The sequence below is a fragment of the Syngnathoides biaculeatus genome, chromosome 1 (assembly GCF_019802595.1).
Source record: "Syngnathoides biaculeatus isolate LvHL_M chromosome 1, ASM1980259v1, whole genome shotgun sequence".
In the NCBI taxonomy this organism is placed as follows: domain Eukaryota; kingdom Metazoa; phylum Chordata; class Actinopteri; order Syngnathiformes; family Syngnathidae; genus Syngnathoides; species Syngnathoides biaculeatus.
The window spans coordinates 326,110-340,072 of record NC_084640.1 but is presented as its reverse complement, the minus strand read 5'-3'; the positions used below and the strand labels follow the sequence as shown (position 1 = coordinate 340,072).

At 46.9% G+C, this 13,963-nt stretch overlaps 1 protein-coding gene and 2 long non-coding RNA genes across 4 annotated transcripts in view; all 3 read right to left on the bottom strand.

The window, feature by feature from the left end:
• LOC133497867 (uncharacterized) overlaps positions 1-9,340 on the bottom strand; it is a 132,891-nt gene extending 123,551 nt beyond the window's left edge. Inside the window, exon 1 of the long non-coding RNA XR_009794133.1 lies at positions 9,114-9,340. This is a non-coding gene — a long non-coding RNA (uncharacterized LOC133497867). The remainder of the gene's footprint in view (positions 1-9,113) is intronic.
• Positions 9,341-9,563: 223 nt separating this feature from the next.
• Positions 9,564-12,332, bottom strand: LOC133497685 (uncharacterized). 2 transcript variants are annotated; one of them, XM_061813818.1, is made up of 3 exons: positions 11,691-11,750; positions 10,571-11,578; positions 9,564-10,496 (listed from the first exon to the last, which is right to left on the bottom strand). In XM_061813818.1, the coding sequence occupies exons 2-3, from the start codon at positions 11,471-11,473 to the stop codon at positions 10,275-10,277; spliced, it is 1,125 nt and encodes a 374-aa protein (XP_061669802.1). In that variant the 5' UTR covers positions 11,474-11,578; positions 11,691-11,750; the 3' UTR covers positions 9,564-10,274. The 2 variants fall into 2 exon arrangements, with proteins under 2 accessions (XP_061669802.1, XP_061669886.1); XM_061813902.1 differs by having other exon boundaries at positions 9,567-10,496; positions 10,571-10,624; positions 10,730-12,332.
• Positions 12,333-12,364: 32 nt separating this feature from the next.
• On the bottom strand, positions 12,365-13,117 carry LOC133497913 (uncharacterized). Its single transcript, XR_009794149.1, has 3 exons — positions 12,999-13,117; positions 12,532-12,617; positions 12,365-12,457 (listed from the first exon to the last, which is right to left on the bottom strand). It is a non-coding gene; the product is annotated as an uncharacterized LOC133497913 (long non-coding RNA).
• Positions 13,118-13,963: the final 846 nt, after the last annotated feature.

Here is a 13,963-nt window from a genome sequence, read left to right as displayed (position 1 = left end):
CAAACCAGTGCAATCTGTAGGCCGGTCCCAAACCCGGGGATAAATGCAGAGGGTTGCGTCAGGAAGGGCATCCGGCGTAAAAACTGTGTCAAACAAATATGAGCGTTCATCTAAGGAATCCCATACCGGATCGGTCATGGCCCGGGTTAACAACGCCCGCCCCCGGCACTGCTAACCTGCAGGGTGTCGGTGGAAATTCAGCTACTGTGGGTCGAAGACAAAGAAGAGGAGGAAACCGGATCCAGCGTCAGAAGAAAAAGAGGAATGCACAGAGCCTACAACTGAGTGTAGGGACTTTGAATGTTGGGACTATGACAGGAAAAGCTCAGGAGTTGGTTGACATGATGATTAGGAGAAAGGTTGATATTCTGAGCATCCAAGAGAGCAGGTAGAAAGGTAGTAAGGCTAGAAGTTTGGGAGCAGGGTTTAAATTATTCTACCACAGAGTAGATGGGAAGAGAAATGGAGTAGGGGTTATTTTAAAGGAAGAGCTGGCTAAGAATGTCTTGGAGGTGAAAAGAGTATCAGATCGAGTGATGAGACTAAAATTTGAAATTGAGGGTGTTATGTATAATGTGGTTAGCGGCTATGCACCACAGGTAGGATGTGACCTAGAGTTGAAAGAGAAATTCTGGAAGGAACTAGATGAAGTAGTTCTGAGGATCCCAGACAGCGGGAGAGTTGTGATTGGTGCAGATTGTAATGGACATATTGGTAAAGGAAACAGGGGCGATGAAGAAGTGATGGGTAAGTACGGCATCCAGGAAAGGAACTTTGAGGGACAGATGGTGGTGGACTTTGCAAAAAGGATGGAGATGGCTGTACTGAACACTTATTTCCAGAAGAGGGAGGAACATATAGTGACCTACAAGAGCGGCGGTAGAACCACGCAGGTAGATATATTTTGTGCAGACGATGTAATCTGAAGGAGGTTACTGACTGTAAAGTAGTGGTAGGGGAGAGTGTAGCTCGACAGCATAGGATGGTAGTATGTAGGATGATTCTGGTGGTGGGTAGGAAGATTAAGAAGACAAAGGTAGACCAGAGAACCCTGTGGTGGAAGCTGAGAAAGGAAGAATCTTGTGCGGCCTTCCGGAAAGAGGTGAGACAGGCTCTCGATGGACAACCGAAGCTCCCGGAAGACTGGACGACGACAGCCAACAAGGTGATCAGAGAGACAGGCAGGAGAGTACTTGGTGTGTCATCTGGTAGGAAAGGGGAGAAGGAGACTTGGTGGTGGAACCCCAAAATACAGGGAGTCATACAAGGAAAGAGATTAGCGAAGAAGAAGTGGGATACTGAGAGGACTGAGGAGAGGCGAAAGGATGATGTACGGATTAGAGACGGTGGCACTGAAGAAACAACAGGAAGCTGAACTGGAGGTGGCAGAAATGAAGATGTTGAGGTTCTCGCTCGGAGTGACCAGGTTGGATAGGATTAGAAATGAGCTCATTAGAGGGACAGCCAAAGGTGGATGTTTTGGAGACAAGATTCGAGAGAGCAGACTTCGATGGTTTGGACATGTTCAGAGGCGACAGAGTGAGTATATTGGTAGAAGGATGCTGAGGATGGAGCTCCCAGGCAAAAGAGCGAGAGGAAGACCAAAGAGAAGGTTTATGGATGTGGTGAGGGAAGACATGAGGGCAGTTGGGGTTAGAGAGGAAGATGCAGGAGATAGGCTAAGATGGCAAAAGATGACACGCTGTGGCGACCCCTAACGGGACAAGCCGAAAGGAAAAGAAATGCACAGAGTGGTGGGGGACACTGCTGCCTCCACGAAAGGAGAGTATTAGTTTTTGGGCCGGATTATTTAACTCTTGTGTGCAACAAAAGTTAAAAAGAAAGAATTGGACAACTTTCTAACTCAAAAGAGAGACAAACCAAGAGTAAACATTGTGGCTGCAAGGGCATAGAAAATTACCATGTACGTCGCATTACTGTTCTCACCGGATGTCAAAGAGCTTTTCACTGAGGAAACATTGTAAAGAGACACCAGTGAAATATACTGAATACTATGAAGTTAAAGGCAGAGACGTCTATACAGGTGAAAGGTGGAAGGAGAGCTATTGTGCAGACCCATGCAAAAGCTCCCAAGTGTCTCGAACCCCTCCGGGTCCAATAGCGAAGCGCAAACCTTTCATCGTCCTGCTTTTTGGCAGCTTGTTATGTTCGGTCCAGTGCATAGAAAGGGCTGAGGTGACTGTCACACTCTGACTCAGTCATGAAGTGGGAATTGCACTCCACAATGAGGAAGAAAAAAAGCTACAGTACCCGCTATCTCCCTGATTGCCAAGCTATAGCAGCAAGGCCAGCAGACATGTTGATGACCTGCTAGTCACTTCTGAGATATGAGTCAAGACTCTGAAGCACAGGAAGGTCTGCACTTACACCTACTCCGAAGGATGCCTCATCATTCCGAGAGCTGCTGTTTCCTTGAGGAGAGCAGCATCAGCGATGATCATAATGCATAAACAGATTTTCATGCCTCCGCACGGATTCAGGGTGAATAAAATATGTGAGAAACTGGAGAAAATCATTACAATATGGTGGGCAATAAAACACTTATTTCAGTGGAGGTTTTCCAAGGGGGTAAAATTTGTGGTGTACCAATAAATTAAGCAGACTGGGGTGTCAAACAAGTCCCGGCTGCCAGAAAAGGACGATCAAGGGGTCCAATCCAGCCTGGGCTGATAGAATATATTAACTGAAAATTTTCAATACAGTAACTCCTGTTGCGAATTAATTTTCCGCACTTTTTAGGTTGTCAATTTAGGAACTTTGCTCCGTTTACTTTTATTTATTATTCATTCGTATTCATTTCCAGGCGGGCTTGCCACATCCAATATGGTGAATACGCTGCTAAAAGAAAAGCGGTTCAATGTAGGTAATTATGGTCTAGGTAAAAATTGCAATCTGCGTTGTTTAATAATGTATGTTTCAAAGTTCAACTCACCCTATTTTATATCACTTTGTCTTTTTCTTCTAACTGAAATGCATGACTTGAGTGAAGTTTTGTTAATATTTGATCAGTTATTGGAGAGGTAATGTGGAGTTAACCCAGCTAGTTTACCTGCATCAGAGAGATGAAAGCACACTGGTCGAAGTTGAGCTGCAAATCTTGCATGTTGCTATTTTCCCCGTTTTCGTCCCTTTCAAAAACAAAGAAAGTTCTCTGTCTTGACAGTATGGCATGTTAAGTCCTGCAGTTCAAGTCCAAGTCAAAATAAGTCTCAAGCCGTCGTAGCTATCAAATCAGCCACTCAAGTGACATGACCTGTGAATACGTACTGGCATGTCAAAAACAAAAAACAAAAAAAAAACATGGCCAGTTGGACTCGATGCTAAATGTCAGAAACTTAAATTGAGAATATTACCTTTAGGCCAAGATTACCACCAGTCAGACCAAAACAGAAAAAGATAAGGGCAAGTTGTGAAAGCAAGTACATTTTAAGACAGGTGCACACTCTAAATATTGTAAGTACACAGTAATGTCCCGATTTCCTCTTTAAGAACTAAAACTCAACTTCACATTAAAGTGCAATAGCTTTATTGTTGATGCAGCCCTATGGGGGCACAAACCAGTGCAATCTGTAGGCCGGTCCCAAGCCCGGATAAATGCAGAGGGTTGCGTCAGGAAGGGCATCCGGCGTAAAAACTGTGCCAAACAAATATGAGCGTTCGTCTAAAGAATCCCATACCGGATCGGTCGTGGCCCGGGTTAACAACGCCCGCCCCCGGCACTGCTAACCTGCAGGGCGTCGGTGGAAATTCAGCTACTGTGGGTCGAAGACAAAGAAGAGGAGGAAACCGGATCCAGCGTCAGAAGAAAAAGAGGAATGCACAGAGCCTACAACTGAGTGTAGGGACTTTGAATGTTGGGACTATGACAGGAAAAGCACAGGAGTTGGTTGACATGATGATTAGGAGAAAGGTTGATATTCTATGCATCCAAGAGAGCAGGTGGAAAGGTAGTAAGGCTAGAAGTTTGGGAGCAGGGTTTAAATTATTCTACCACAGAGTAGATGGGAAGAGAAATGGAGTAGGGGTTATTTTAAAGGAAGAGCTGGCTAAGAATGTCTTGGAGGTGAAAAGAGTATCAGATCGAGTGATGAGACTAAAATTTGAAATTGAGGGTGTTATGTATAATGTGGTTAGCGGCTATGCACCACAGGTAGGATGTGACCTAGAGTTGAAAGAGAAATTCTGGAAGGAACTAGATGAAGTAGTTCTGAGCATCCCAGACAGCGAGAGAGTTGTGATTGGTGCAGATTGTAATGGACATATTGGTAAAGGAAACAGGGGCGATGAAGAAGTGATGGGTAAGTACGGCATCCAGGAAAGGAACTTTGAAGGGCAGATGGTGGTGGACTTTGCAAAAAGGATGGAGATGGCTGTAGTGAACACTTATTTCCAGAAGAGGGAGGAACATATAGTGACCTACAAGAGCGGAGGTAGAACCACGCAGGTAGATTATATTTTGTGCAGACGATGTAATCTGAAGGAGGTTACTGACTGTAAAGTAGTGGTAGGGGAGAGTGTAGCTCGACAGCATAGGATGGTAGTATGTAGGATGATTCTGGTGGTGGGTAGGAAGATTAAGAAGACAAAGGTAGAGCAGAGAACCATGTGGTGGAAGCTCAGAAAGGAAGAATGTTGTGCGGCCTTCCGGAAAGAGGTGAGACAGGCTCTCGATGGACAACCGAAGCTCCCGGAAGACTGGACGACGATAGCCAAGGTGATCAGAGAGACAGGCAGGAGAGTACTTGGTGTGTCATCTGGTAGGAAAGGGGAGAAGGAGACTTGGTGGTGGAACCCAAAAATACAGGGAGTCATACAAGGAAAGAGATTAGCGAAGAAGAAGTGGGATACTGAGAGGACTGAGGAGAGGCGAAAGGAGTACATCGAGATGCGACGTAGGGCAAAGGTAGAGGTGGCAAAGGCTAAACAAGAGGCATATGAAGACATGTACACCAGGTTGGACACGAAAGAAGGAGAAAAGGATCTCTACAGGTTGGCCAGACAGAGGGATAGAGATGGGAAGGATGTGCAGCAGGTAAGGGTGATTAAGGATAGAGATTGAAATGTGTTGACTGGTGCCGGTAGTGTACTAAATAGATGGAAAGAATACTTTGAGAAGTTGATGAATGAAGAAAATGAGAGAGAAGGAAGAGTTGAAGAGGCAAGAGTGAAGGACCAGGAAGTGGAAATGATTACTAAGGGGGAAGTCAGAAAGGCACTACAAAGGATGAAAAATGGAAAGGCAGTTGGTCCTGATGACATACCGGTAGAGGTATGGAAGCAATTTGGAGAGCTGGCTGTGGAGTTTTTGACCAACTTATTCAACAGAATACTAGCGGGCGAAAAGATGCCTGAAGAATGGAGGAAAAGTGTTCTAGTTCCCATTTTTAAGAACAAAGGGGATGTTCAGAGCTGTGGGAACTATAGAGGAATAAAGTTGATGAGCCACACAATGAAGTTATGGGAAAGAGTACTGGAGGCTAGACTCAGGACAGAAGTAAGTATCTGCGAGCAACAGTATGGTTTCATGCCTAGAAAGAGTACCACAGATGCATTATTTGCCTTGAGGATGCTCGTGGAAAAGTACAGAGAAGGTCAGAAGGAGCTACATTGTGTCTTTGTGGATCTAGAGAAAGCCTATGACAGAGTACCAAGAGAGGAACTGTGGTACTGCATGCGTAAGTCTGGTGTGGCAGAGAAGTATGTTAAAATAGTACAGGACATGTATGATGGTAGCAGAACAATGGTGAGGTGTGCCTTAGGTGTGACAGAGGAATTTAAGGTGGAGGTGGGACTGCATCAGGGATCAGCTCTGAGCCCCTTCCTGTTTGCAGTGGTAATGGATAGGCTGACAGATGAGGTTAGACTGGAATCCCCTTGGACCATGATGTTCGCAGATGATATTGTGATATGCAGTGAAAGCAGGGAGCATGCAGAGGAACAATTGGAAAGATGGAGACATGCACTGGAAAGGAGAGGAATGAAGATTAGCCGAAGTAAAACAGAATATATGTGCGTGAATGAGAAAAGTAGAGGGGGAAGAGTGAGGCTACAGGGAGAAGAGATAGCGAGGGTGGACGACTTCAAATACTTGGGGTCAACAATACAGAGCAATGGAGAGTGTGGTCAGGAAGTGAAGAAACGGGTCCAAGCAGGTTGGAACAGCTGGCGAAAGGTGTCTGGTGTGTTATGTGACAGAAGAGTGTCTGCTAGGATGAAGGGCAAAGTTTACAAAACAGTGGTGAGGCCGGCCATGATGTACGGATTAGAGACGGTGGCACTGAAGAAACAACAGGAAGCTGAACTGGAGGTGGCAGAAATGAAGATGTTGAGGTTCTCGCTCGGAGTGACCAGGTTGGATAGGATTAGAAATGAGCTCATTCGAGGGACGGCCAAAGCTGGATGTTTTGGAGACAAGATTCGAGAGAGCAGACTTCGATGGTTTGGACATGTTCAGAGGCGAGAGAGTGAGTATATTGGTAGAAGGATGCTGAGGATGGCGCTCCCAGGCAAAAGAGCGAGAGGAAGACCAAAGAGAAGGTTTATGGATGTGGTGAGGGAAGACATGAGGGCAGTTGGGGTTAGAGAGGAAGATGCAGGAGATAGGCTAAGATGGCAAAAGATGACACGCTGTGGCGACCCCTAACGGGACAAGCCGAAAGGAAAAGAAGAAGAAGAAGAAGCTTTATTGTTGATAATTGTGACATTTTTCCTAATGAGTTAGTGGCACATTGAACATTTTACAGGATGTTAGTGTGCCTACACAGTACGCATTTTATTTCCAGGAAAGCAGTTAAAAGTTTTAAAGCACAGCAGAATTAAAATTGAACTGTTCAGGCTCTATTGAGTCACATCATATCACTCCAGATTATGTCGCACCTCAAATTGAAAAACATGTATTACAAAAATCCATGCCGCATAAAATGCATCAGTCTCAGTTGGAAAGGCATTGGTCTGTATTGTGTTGCAAGGGGGAAAACAAAGCATTTCTCTCAAAACACACGCACACACACACACACAAAGTCATGAATATGAAACAGGCATTGGGGATAGAGGCTTAGTCTTGCCAGATTGTCCTCATTCTCAACATAGCTTTCGATGCATTTTAAATGTTAAAAACATGCATTTGATTTACAAATGTAAATTATAGCATATATAAATTGAATAAGTGAACAACAACTGATGTTTTAATGTACTGTATTGGTTTACAAGGGATTGATTAATTAGGATGAAACATACAAACTCATACATACTCGATAATGAAAAGTTTATTATGCCTACGATGCAGTTTTTTAGATGAGCAAGATTTTATATAGTTAATGAGTAACCTGAAAGGTCAAGTGTCATCCCTATAAACATTCTAAATAGATATTATAATGAAAAGTACATATAACATTATTCACTTCAATGTCTATACGAAAAAAATAAATATGAGCGGAGAGCGCGTCATCCATGCGCAAAGCCGCGGAAGTGCCATTCGACATCCAAGTGGTCGCCATATTGGCTGCATCTTCTGTCCATGTTACCCCAGACATTCACCATTGAAAACACGCCGTGCCACCTACTATGGGAGACGAACACGCCCCTTCTGGCACGGAAGCTCTTTTCCAAGAAAAGAACATCTCAGAACCAAGTGAAGTGACCGGGGCAATATTAGCCTATCGTTTCGAGCCGTATTTAGATGATATGCGGATCACGGCCAAACCGCATGCAGCCAAATCACCTTCCCACCCGATCCACCTGCGCGCGGCAGTGATAAAAGCAACCCCTCCTGTGAGCAACGACGACACCGGGGCCAAACCGCCTCCCCGGTGGAGATGAGCCACCGCAGCCCGGCACCGCGATGAACCACCCCGGCCCGGCGCCACGATGAGTCACCCCGGCCAAAGCCGTGATCGCAGTGGACGAGGCACGGCTTCGGACAATCCGCCGCCGCCGAGGACATCGACACATTTAGCACCCCTGACATGGATGCACAGATCTTTTGTTACATTCTGAGAGGATTACGTTCCCTCCACACTCTTTTTTTTTTTTTTTTTCCAGTAGCTGTATACCCACCTATCTGTCATTTGGAACCTACGAAGCTTTCGTCCTTTGCACCCGTGCAATCCAATTTTCACGATGAACTATGTCTTTTTGAAAAGGTACGAAGAAAGAATCCATCCACCCGAGTGTTCGAGCAAATATCCAGCAATACAACGAGCCAGCATTTTTGCTAACACAAAGTAACAACAAGCTCACTTCCAGCAGGTGAAACTAGTATAAACAAACAAGGCCGCTTTAGTGCGCTACTGCCCTGTACGTCACTTCCTGCTTCTTCTTGAAAACAAATCCCTTGAGAGGATTTTCATGGCGGGAGTTACAAAAAGCCATATAGTCAAAATCACGTTTTGTGGTGAAAAAAAGGGATGGGTTCATAATAGCTGCCGTTTTTTCATTAATAACATACTAAAAATCATGCATTTCATGACAGTGGCACTTTAATTTGTTCCTCTGTTTTACTGAAGTGTTTTAGCTCCAGGGTGCAAAAATCTTTACCTGTAGTAAAGTAGCAAATGGGTAGTAGCTCATGTTCAATACATGAGATATACAGTAGTAGGATTAAGTCGGGGCACACGATTCCTGCCCCTACTGCCGCTCAACGACAGAAATTGACAGGTGGACCCACGGGAGTTCTACACAATCAGATATAGAATTAGAGATGTAATGGATCTGGATGACAGGACGCCGGAGGAGCAGAACAAAATAGACTGGCTATCTTTTGCACCTCCATAATTCCTGTGGCGTGTTACAAAATGAAAGAATCCAGACATTCACCAAATATTATATCTGCCTTTAAAAAAGTCCCACTTTGGCAAAATAAATAATATAATTTATAAATATTAAAACATTAATACACAAACTGCACGACAAAACTGAAATTGCTGTTTTGAAACTTTTTCAAACAGGTCAGCAACTTTTTTTTTTAAATGACATTTTTTAAATGACATTCACAGCACACTTTACAGCCTTGAGAGCAGGTGAGCGGACAGGCAGGAGTCGGTACACAGGAGAACAATCAAAGCAGGCAGAAGTAACGAAGGAGTCAGGCTTACAAGGTTGGTCGGAAAACGGACGAAGGTCGGTACACACCGGTTCAATCAGGGATACCGGTGTACACGAACGGGACATGAAGATAATACGAACTGGCCCCGGCCAGTTGTCATCGTGGTCATATAAATCCACAGCATAATCAGGCTGCATGAGGCGCAGGTGTGCACCTCCCAATCAGCGCACCTGCGCGGGCACCCGCGCAGCTCGTGCTGGAGCGGCAGGATGATGACAGTACCGCCCCCCCCCCCCCCCCTCAAAGGCACGGCTCCCAGACGTGCCTAAATGAAAAAACAGACAATAATTAACACAGGCAGGGGTGGGCAGAAGGGGTGTCCGGAGGAGGGCACGCCCCCCCCCCCCAAACCCCATTCTGGTGGCCATCCAGGCCACTAAACACAAGGCGTCCGGGTGGACAGGTCAGGAGGACGACCCGGACGCCAAGCACCAGGGTCCCCAAGGGGCGATTCGGGCGGACGACCTCTGTGAGGAACCAAACGGCGAACCAGGAACCAGAACAAGGCAGGCCACTGCTCCGGACGAGAACCTCCCACACCGTGGTTGCAAGACGACCAGGGATTGGTCGCCACCGAGGCTTGGTCAGTAGGCAGCCGTGGATTGGTCACCAATGAGGCCAGGTCATGAAGCGGCTGGGAGCCATCTGGAGTGAATAGGATGATTGAGAGAAGGACCAGAGCCATGACCGCCATCCTGAAGTCTCTCCAGATCCAGGGTGGCTCCACAGAACTCCCCAGCTCCTCCTGGACCTCAAAGTGAGAAGGCGGCGACAACTTCGCCTCCTCCTGGACAGCAACGTGAGAAGGCGGCGCCAGTACCACCTCCTCCTGGAGGGGAACGTGAGAAGGCGGAGGCAGCATTACCAACTCCACCTCCTCCTGGACGGGAGCGTGACGCGGCTGGGGAACTGTCGCCACCTCCTGGACAGGAATGTGAGAAGGCGGAGGCAGCATCACCGACTCCACCTCCTCCTGGGCGGGAACGTGAGGCGGCTGGGGAACCGTCGCCGCCTCCTGGACAGGAACATGAGAAGGCAGCGTCAGTGTCACCGTCGCCACCTTCTGGACGGGAACGTATGGGCGTGCCCGTCGCTGCCACTGGTACTCCAGAGTACGGACGAGAAGCGGCTGTGGAGACGTCGCCACCTCCTAGACAGCAACGCGAGGGAGCATCGGGTCGGTCCCCACTGCCACGTGAGCTTGCAGTGCATCTGTTGAAACAGCAACGTGGGCGTGGCGCGGTGGCGAATCCGTTTCCAAGGCAACGTGAACGAGAGTCGGCAGAGAGTCTGTCGAAACTGACACGTGGGCGTGTCTCGGGAGCGGGTCAGTTCCAACTGCCGCATGAACTCTGCTCGGAACAGCCAAAACCTCGACGTGGGAATGGCGAGGAGGCAGGTCAGTTTCCACAGCTACGTGCGCTTGGCGAGGTGGCGAGTCCGTACCCACTGTGACGTGCACTTGACGAGGTGGCGAGTCCGTTCCCACTGCAGCGTGCACTTGGTAAGGTGGCGGGTCGGTTTCCACGGCAACGTGAACGAGAGTAGGCAGAGAGTCAGTCGAAACTGACACGTGGGCGTGTCAGTTCCAACTGCCACGTGAACCTGCATCAGCAGCGAGTCCGTCGCCGTTGCGACGTCAGCGTAGCTCGGCTGGTTCGCCAATCCTTGCCGGACCTGGGCCGTGAGAGCCGCCAATTCCGCGCTCTGCCGCTCTATCTCTGCCCGCATTTCGCGGCGGAACACCTCGTGATTTGGCGACTCCTCCTCCCTCTGGGCTGGAAGCTTGGCCACCAGCTGCGGGTCCGCCGGTCTCGCCGTTGTCGGCGAGGAGTGGGAGGACGATGTCTTAGTTGCCGCGCAGCGGGAGGCACCGGGGAGCGCCCGGAAGGGGAGTCTCCTCTGGCCGCCACGCAGAGGTCCCGGGTAGATGGCCAAGCGGGTTCCCTCATACGGATTGGTGTACTTAAACCTACCGGGCGAAGACGCTCGGGTGCTGGAAACGCGGGGAGGTGAAACAAACTGACTGGGATGAAAGATCGGACGAGCAGATTCATAATCAGAATAATCGGAGTCGTACTCCGGCAGCCAGTCATACAAATCACGGTCCTCCTCATATTCCGAAAAGTCAGAGTCCAGAAGAATATGAGGAGCCTGACGGGTCGTGTTCGGGACGTATTCATACCTCGCTGGCGGAGCGTAAGACACGTAAGCGGAGGACATCAGGGAGCCTACCCGGATCGGACAGGCTTGGTCCTTCGGCAGACGGTCTACCTTGTGTCGGTCCCGGCGACGCCGGGTCTTTCCTGCTGGGTCCTGTGATGGCCAGTTCGTTCTGTCATGACCCATCGGAACGAGAGTAGGACCCAAATGCAGGACTCGGAAGATGCAAGGTAGTTCAAGGAGACACGTTTATTATATGCAGAGGTAGAGGATCGAGCAGGCAGTCCGGTGCTGCAGCGGTAGTTGGGACGTCGGGCGAAGAGAGCAGGTGAGCGGACAGGCAGGAGTCGGTACACAGGAGAACAATCAAAGCAGGCAGAAGTAACGAAGGAGTCAGGCTTACAAGGTTGGTCGGAGAACGGACGAAGGTCGGTACACACATGTTCGATCAGGGATACCGGAGCACACGAACGGGACATGAAGCTCAACGAACTGGCGCCGGCCAGTTGTCATCGCGGTCATATAAATCCACAGCATAATCGGGCTGCATGAGGCGCAGGTGTGCACCTCCCAATCAGCGCACCTGCACGGGCACCCGCACAGCTCGTGCTGGAGCGGCAGGATCATGACATTGTCTGGAGTCTGAATTCTACTGAGTACTTTTCTATAGATCTCAACTAATTGGACAAGAGATATAGTTTTCATTGCTGTTCATATGTGTGTAATTTTAGCAGAATTATGTAAAAAGCCGTGAGGCTAAAATTTGACCTGTCACCTATTTATGACTAATCCTGTTGATTTAGCTACTTAATTCCTGTGATTTGCGTTCTTCACTTTAGTTGGGCAGCTCGTTGTTCATGATACATTTTATGTTTCATTTTGCCTTGAGATACACGTTTTCTTGACAATGATTGCTCGTATCTCAAATCCTTTTTCCACTTTTGAATGAATCGAAATTAATCTGTTCCATTTAACCCCAAAAAACATCTTTTCTGGAGGGGAATTGCTTTTTTTAATGGGAAATGTCACTCTCTACAATATTATACTTATAATAATCCAGCCATACATTTTCTGCACTGCTTATCCTCACAAGGGTCACAGGAGTGCTGGAGACTCTCCGAGCTATCTTCGGGCAGAAGGCGGGGTACACCCTGAACATGTTGATAGCCACTTGCAGGGCACATAGAGACAAAAAAAAATCAGGAAAAAAAAAAATCAAAGGCAATCTCCAGCTTATTACTTACAGTGATGACATGATTAAAAGACAAACAGTTTTTGTCAAATTTTCCTTCAAGTGTGCTTCTCATTCTGGTGTGCCCACCTTGGCCACCTGTATGAGAGACATGAATTTACAGTACAGGACTGGAGATTAAGCTCCTCTCTGATGGTTTCTCAAAACAGCAAAATTATTAGTTGTTCTTCCCAGTGGACACAGCATACATGCTTATATTGTTATATTGTCTAAACGTAATGCAAAGCCGTTTGTGATCAGACATCATTTGCTTTAAGGGTAACAACAAAGTCACATAAATGCTCATTTTTAGCCTGTGTACCAATGGGGTTTTGGTATGTTTGCATTAAGAAAATCAAGCTGTGAGGTTGTTTTGAAAAATTAATTGTATCATTTGATGTTTATTTTGACAGGACCACTGCTTGGACGAAGAAAGGATTACTTTTCTAATTTAAAATTACAGGTTGAAAAAGTTCATACCTCTGAAAATTCTTTCAAGGATTTGACAAGTAAACAACAGCTCCACAAGTTTGCTCGGAACAATGAGACAGCAGGGGCTGCCAACCTCCTACGTCCTCCTCTTCTTTGTGGCATCCTCACTATCCAACCTGATTACCAGGAAATTGTTCATTTCAGCGATACATATTGCAGCCTATGATTAAGCCTTCAAGACAGATAAGGGCAAAGCACACAGAGCACGATATGTGCCATCAGTTCCTTCCGCGTGGCTGCCTTCGGCTCTTTTCAGAGCTTCAGTGGAATTACACCGATAGCTGCATGAGGGCAAGACTTCTGCGATGTAGCTTAGCTTGCTACAAGGTGAGTACACAGCCAGATCTGAAAGGACACTTCAGGGCAACAATAAAACAGCCACAGCGAGACAGGAGGGAGAAGCTGAGGTGAGGAAACTGTGGGTAAATGGGAAACAACACTGAAGTGCTCAGAAGACAAGGGATAAAAAAAAAATTTCCCCCCTGCAGCATCTTCCTACGACATGACTAATACATCACTTTCAGTCCATCAGTCGCAAGACTCAAACCATCAATCCACGTCTTTATACCTTTCGAAAACAGAGTAGATACAGTATTCCACTAGTGTCATGTAAGAGTGAAGAGCATATACACACATTTTTGCCACTGACCCCTCTGTCTATAATCTCTTTATTTCTGATGATTGTATACTAAAAGAGATACTTCTGGGGGAGTCACTGTTGAAGTGAACTGCAAAATCTTTGTTTGGAAATTTCCCACAGTTCCTGTCGTCAGTTTCCTGGGAAGACAGTCATTTCTTCCTCAAGTGATTTAAATGGAAATGGATTTAAATACTCTCAACTGTTAAATCACTAAATAACTAGTAAACACAAATAAGAAATAAGCCCCAAGATTACAAACGCTTTTAAAACCAACACTCACATTAAGACGCTGAATCACATACTTTTCACTGTC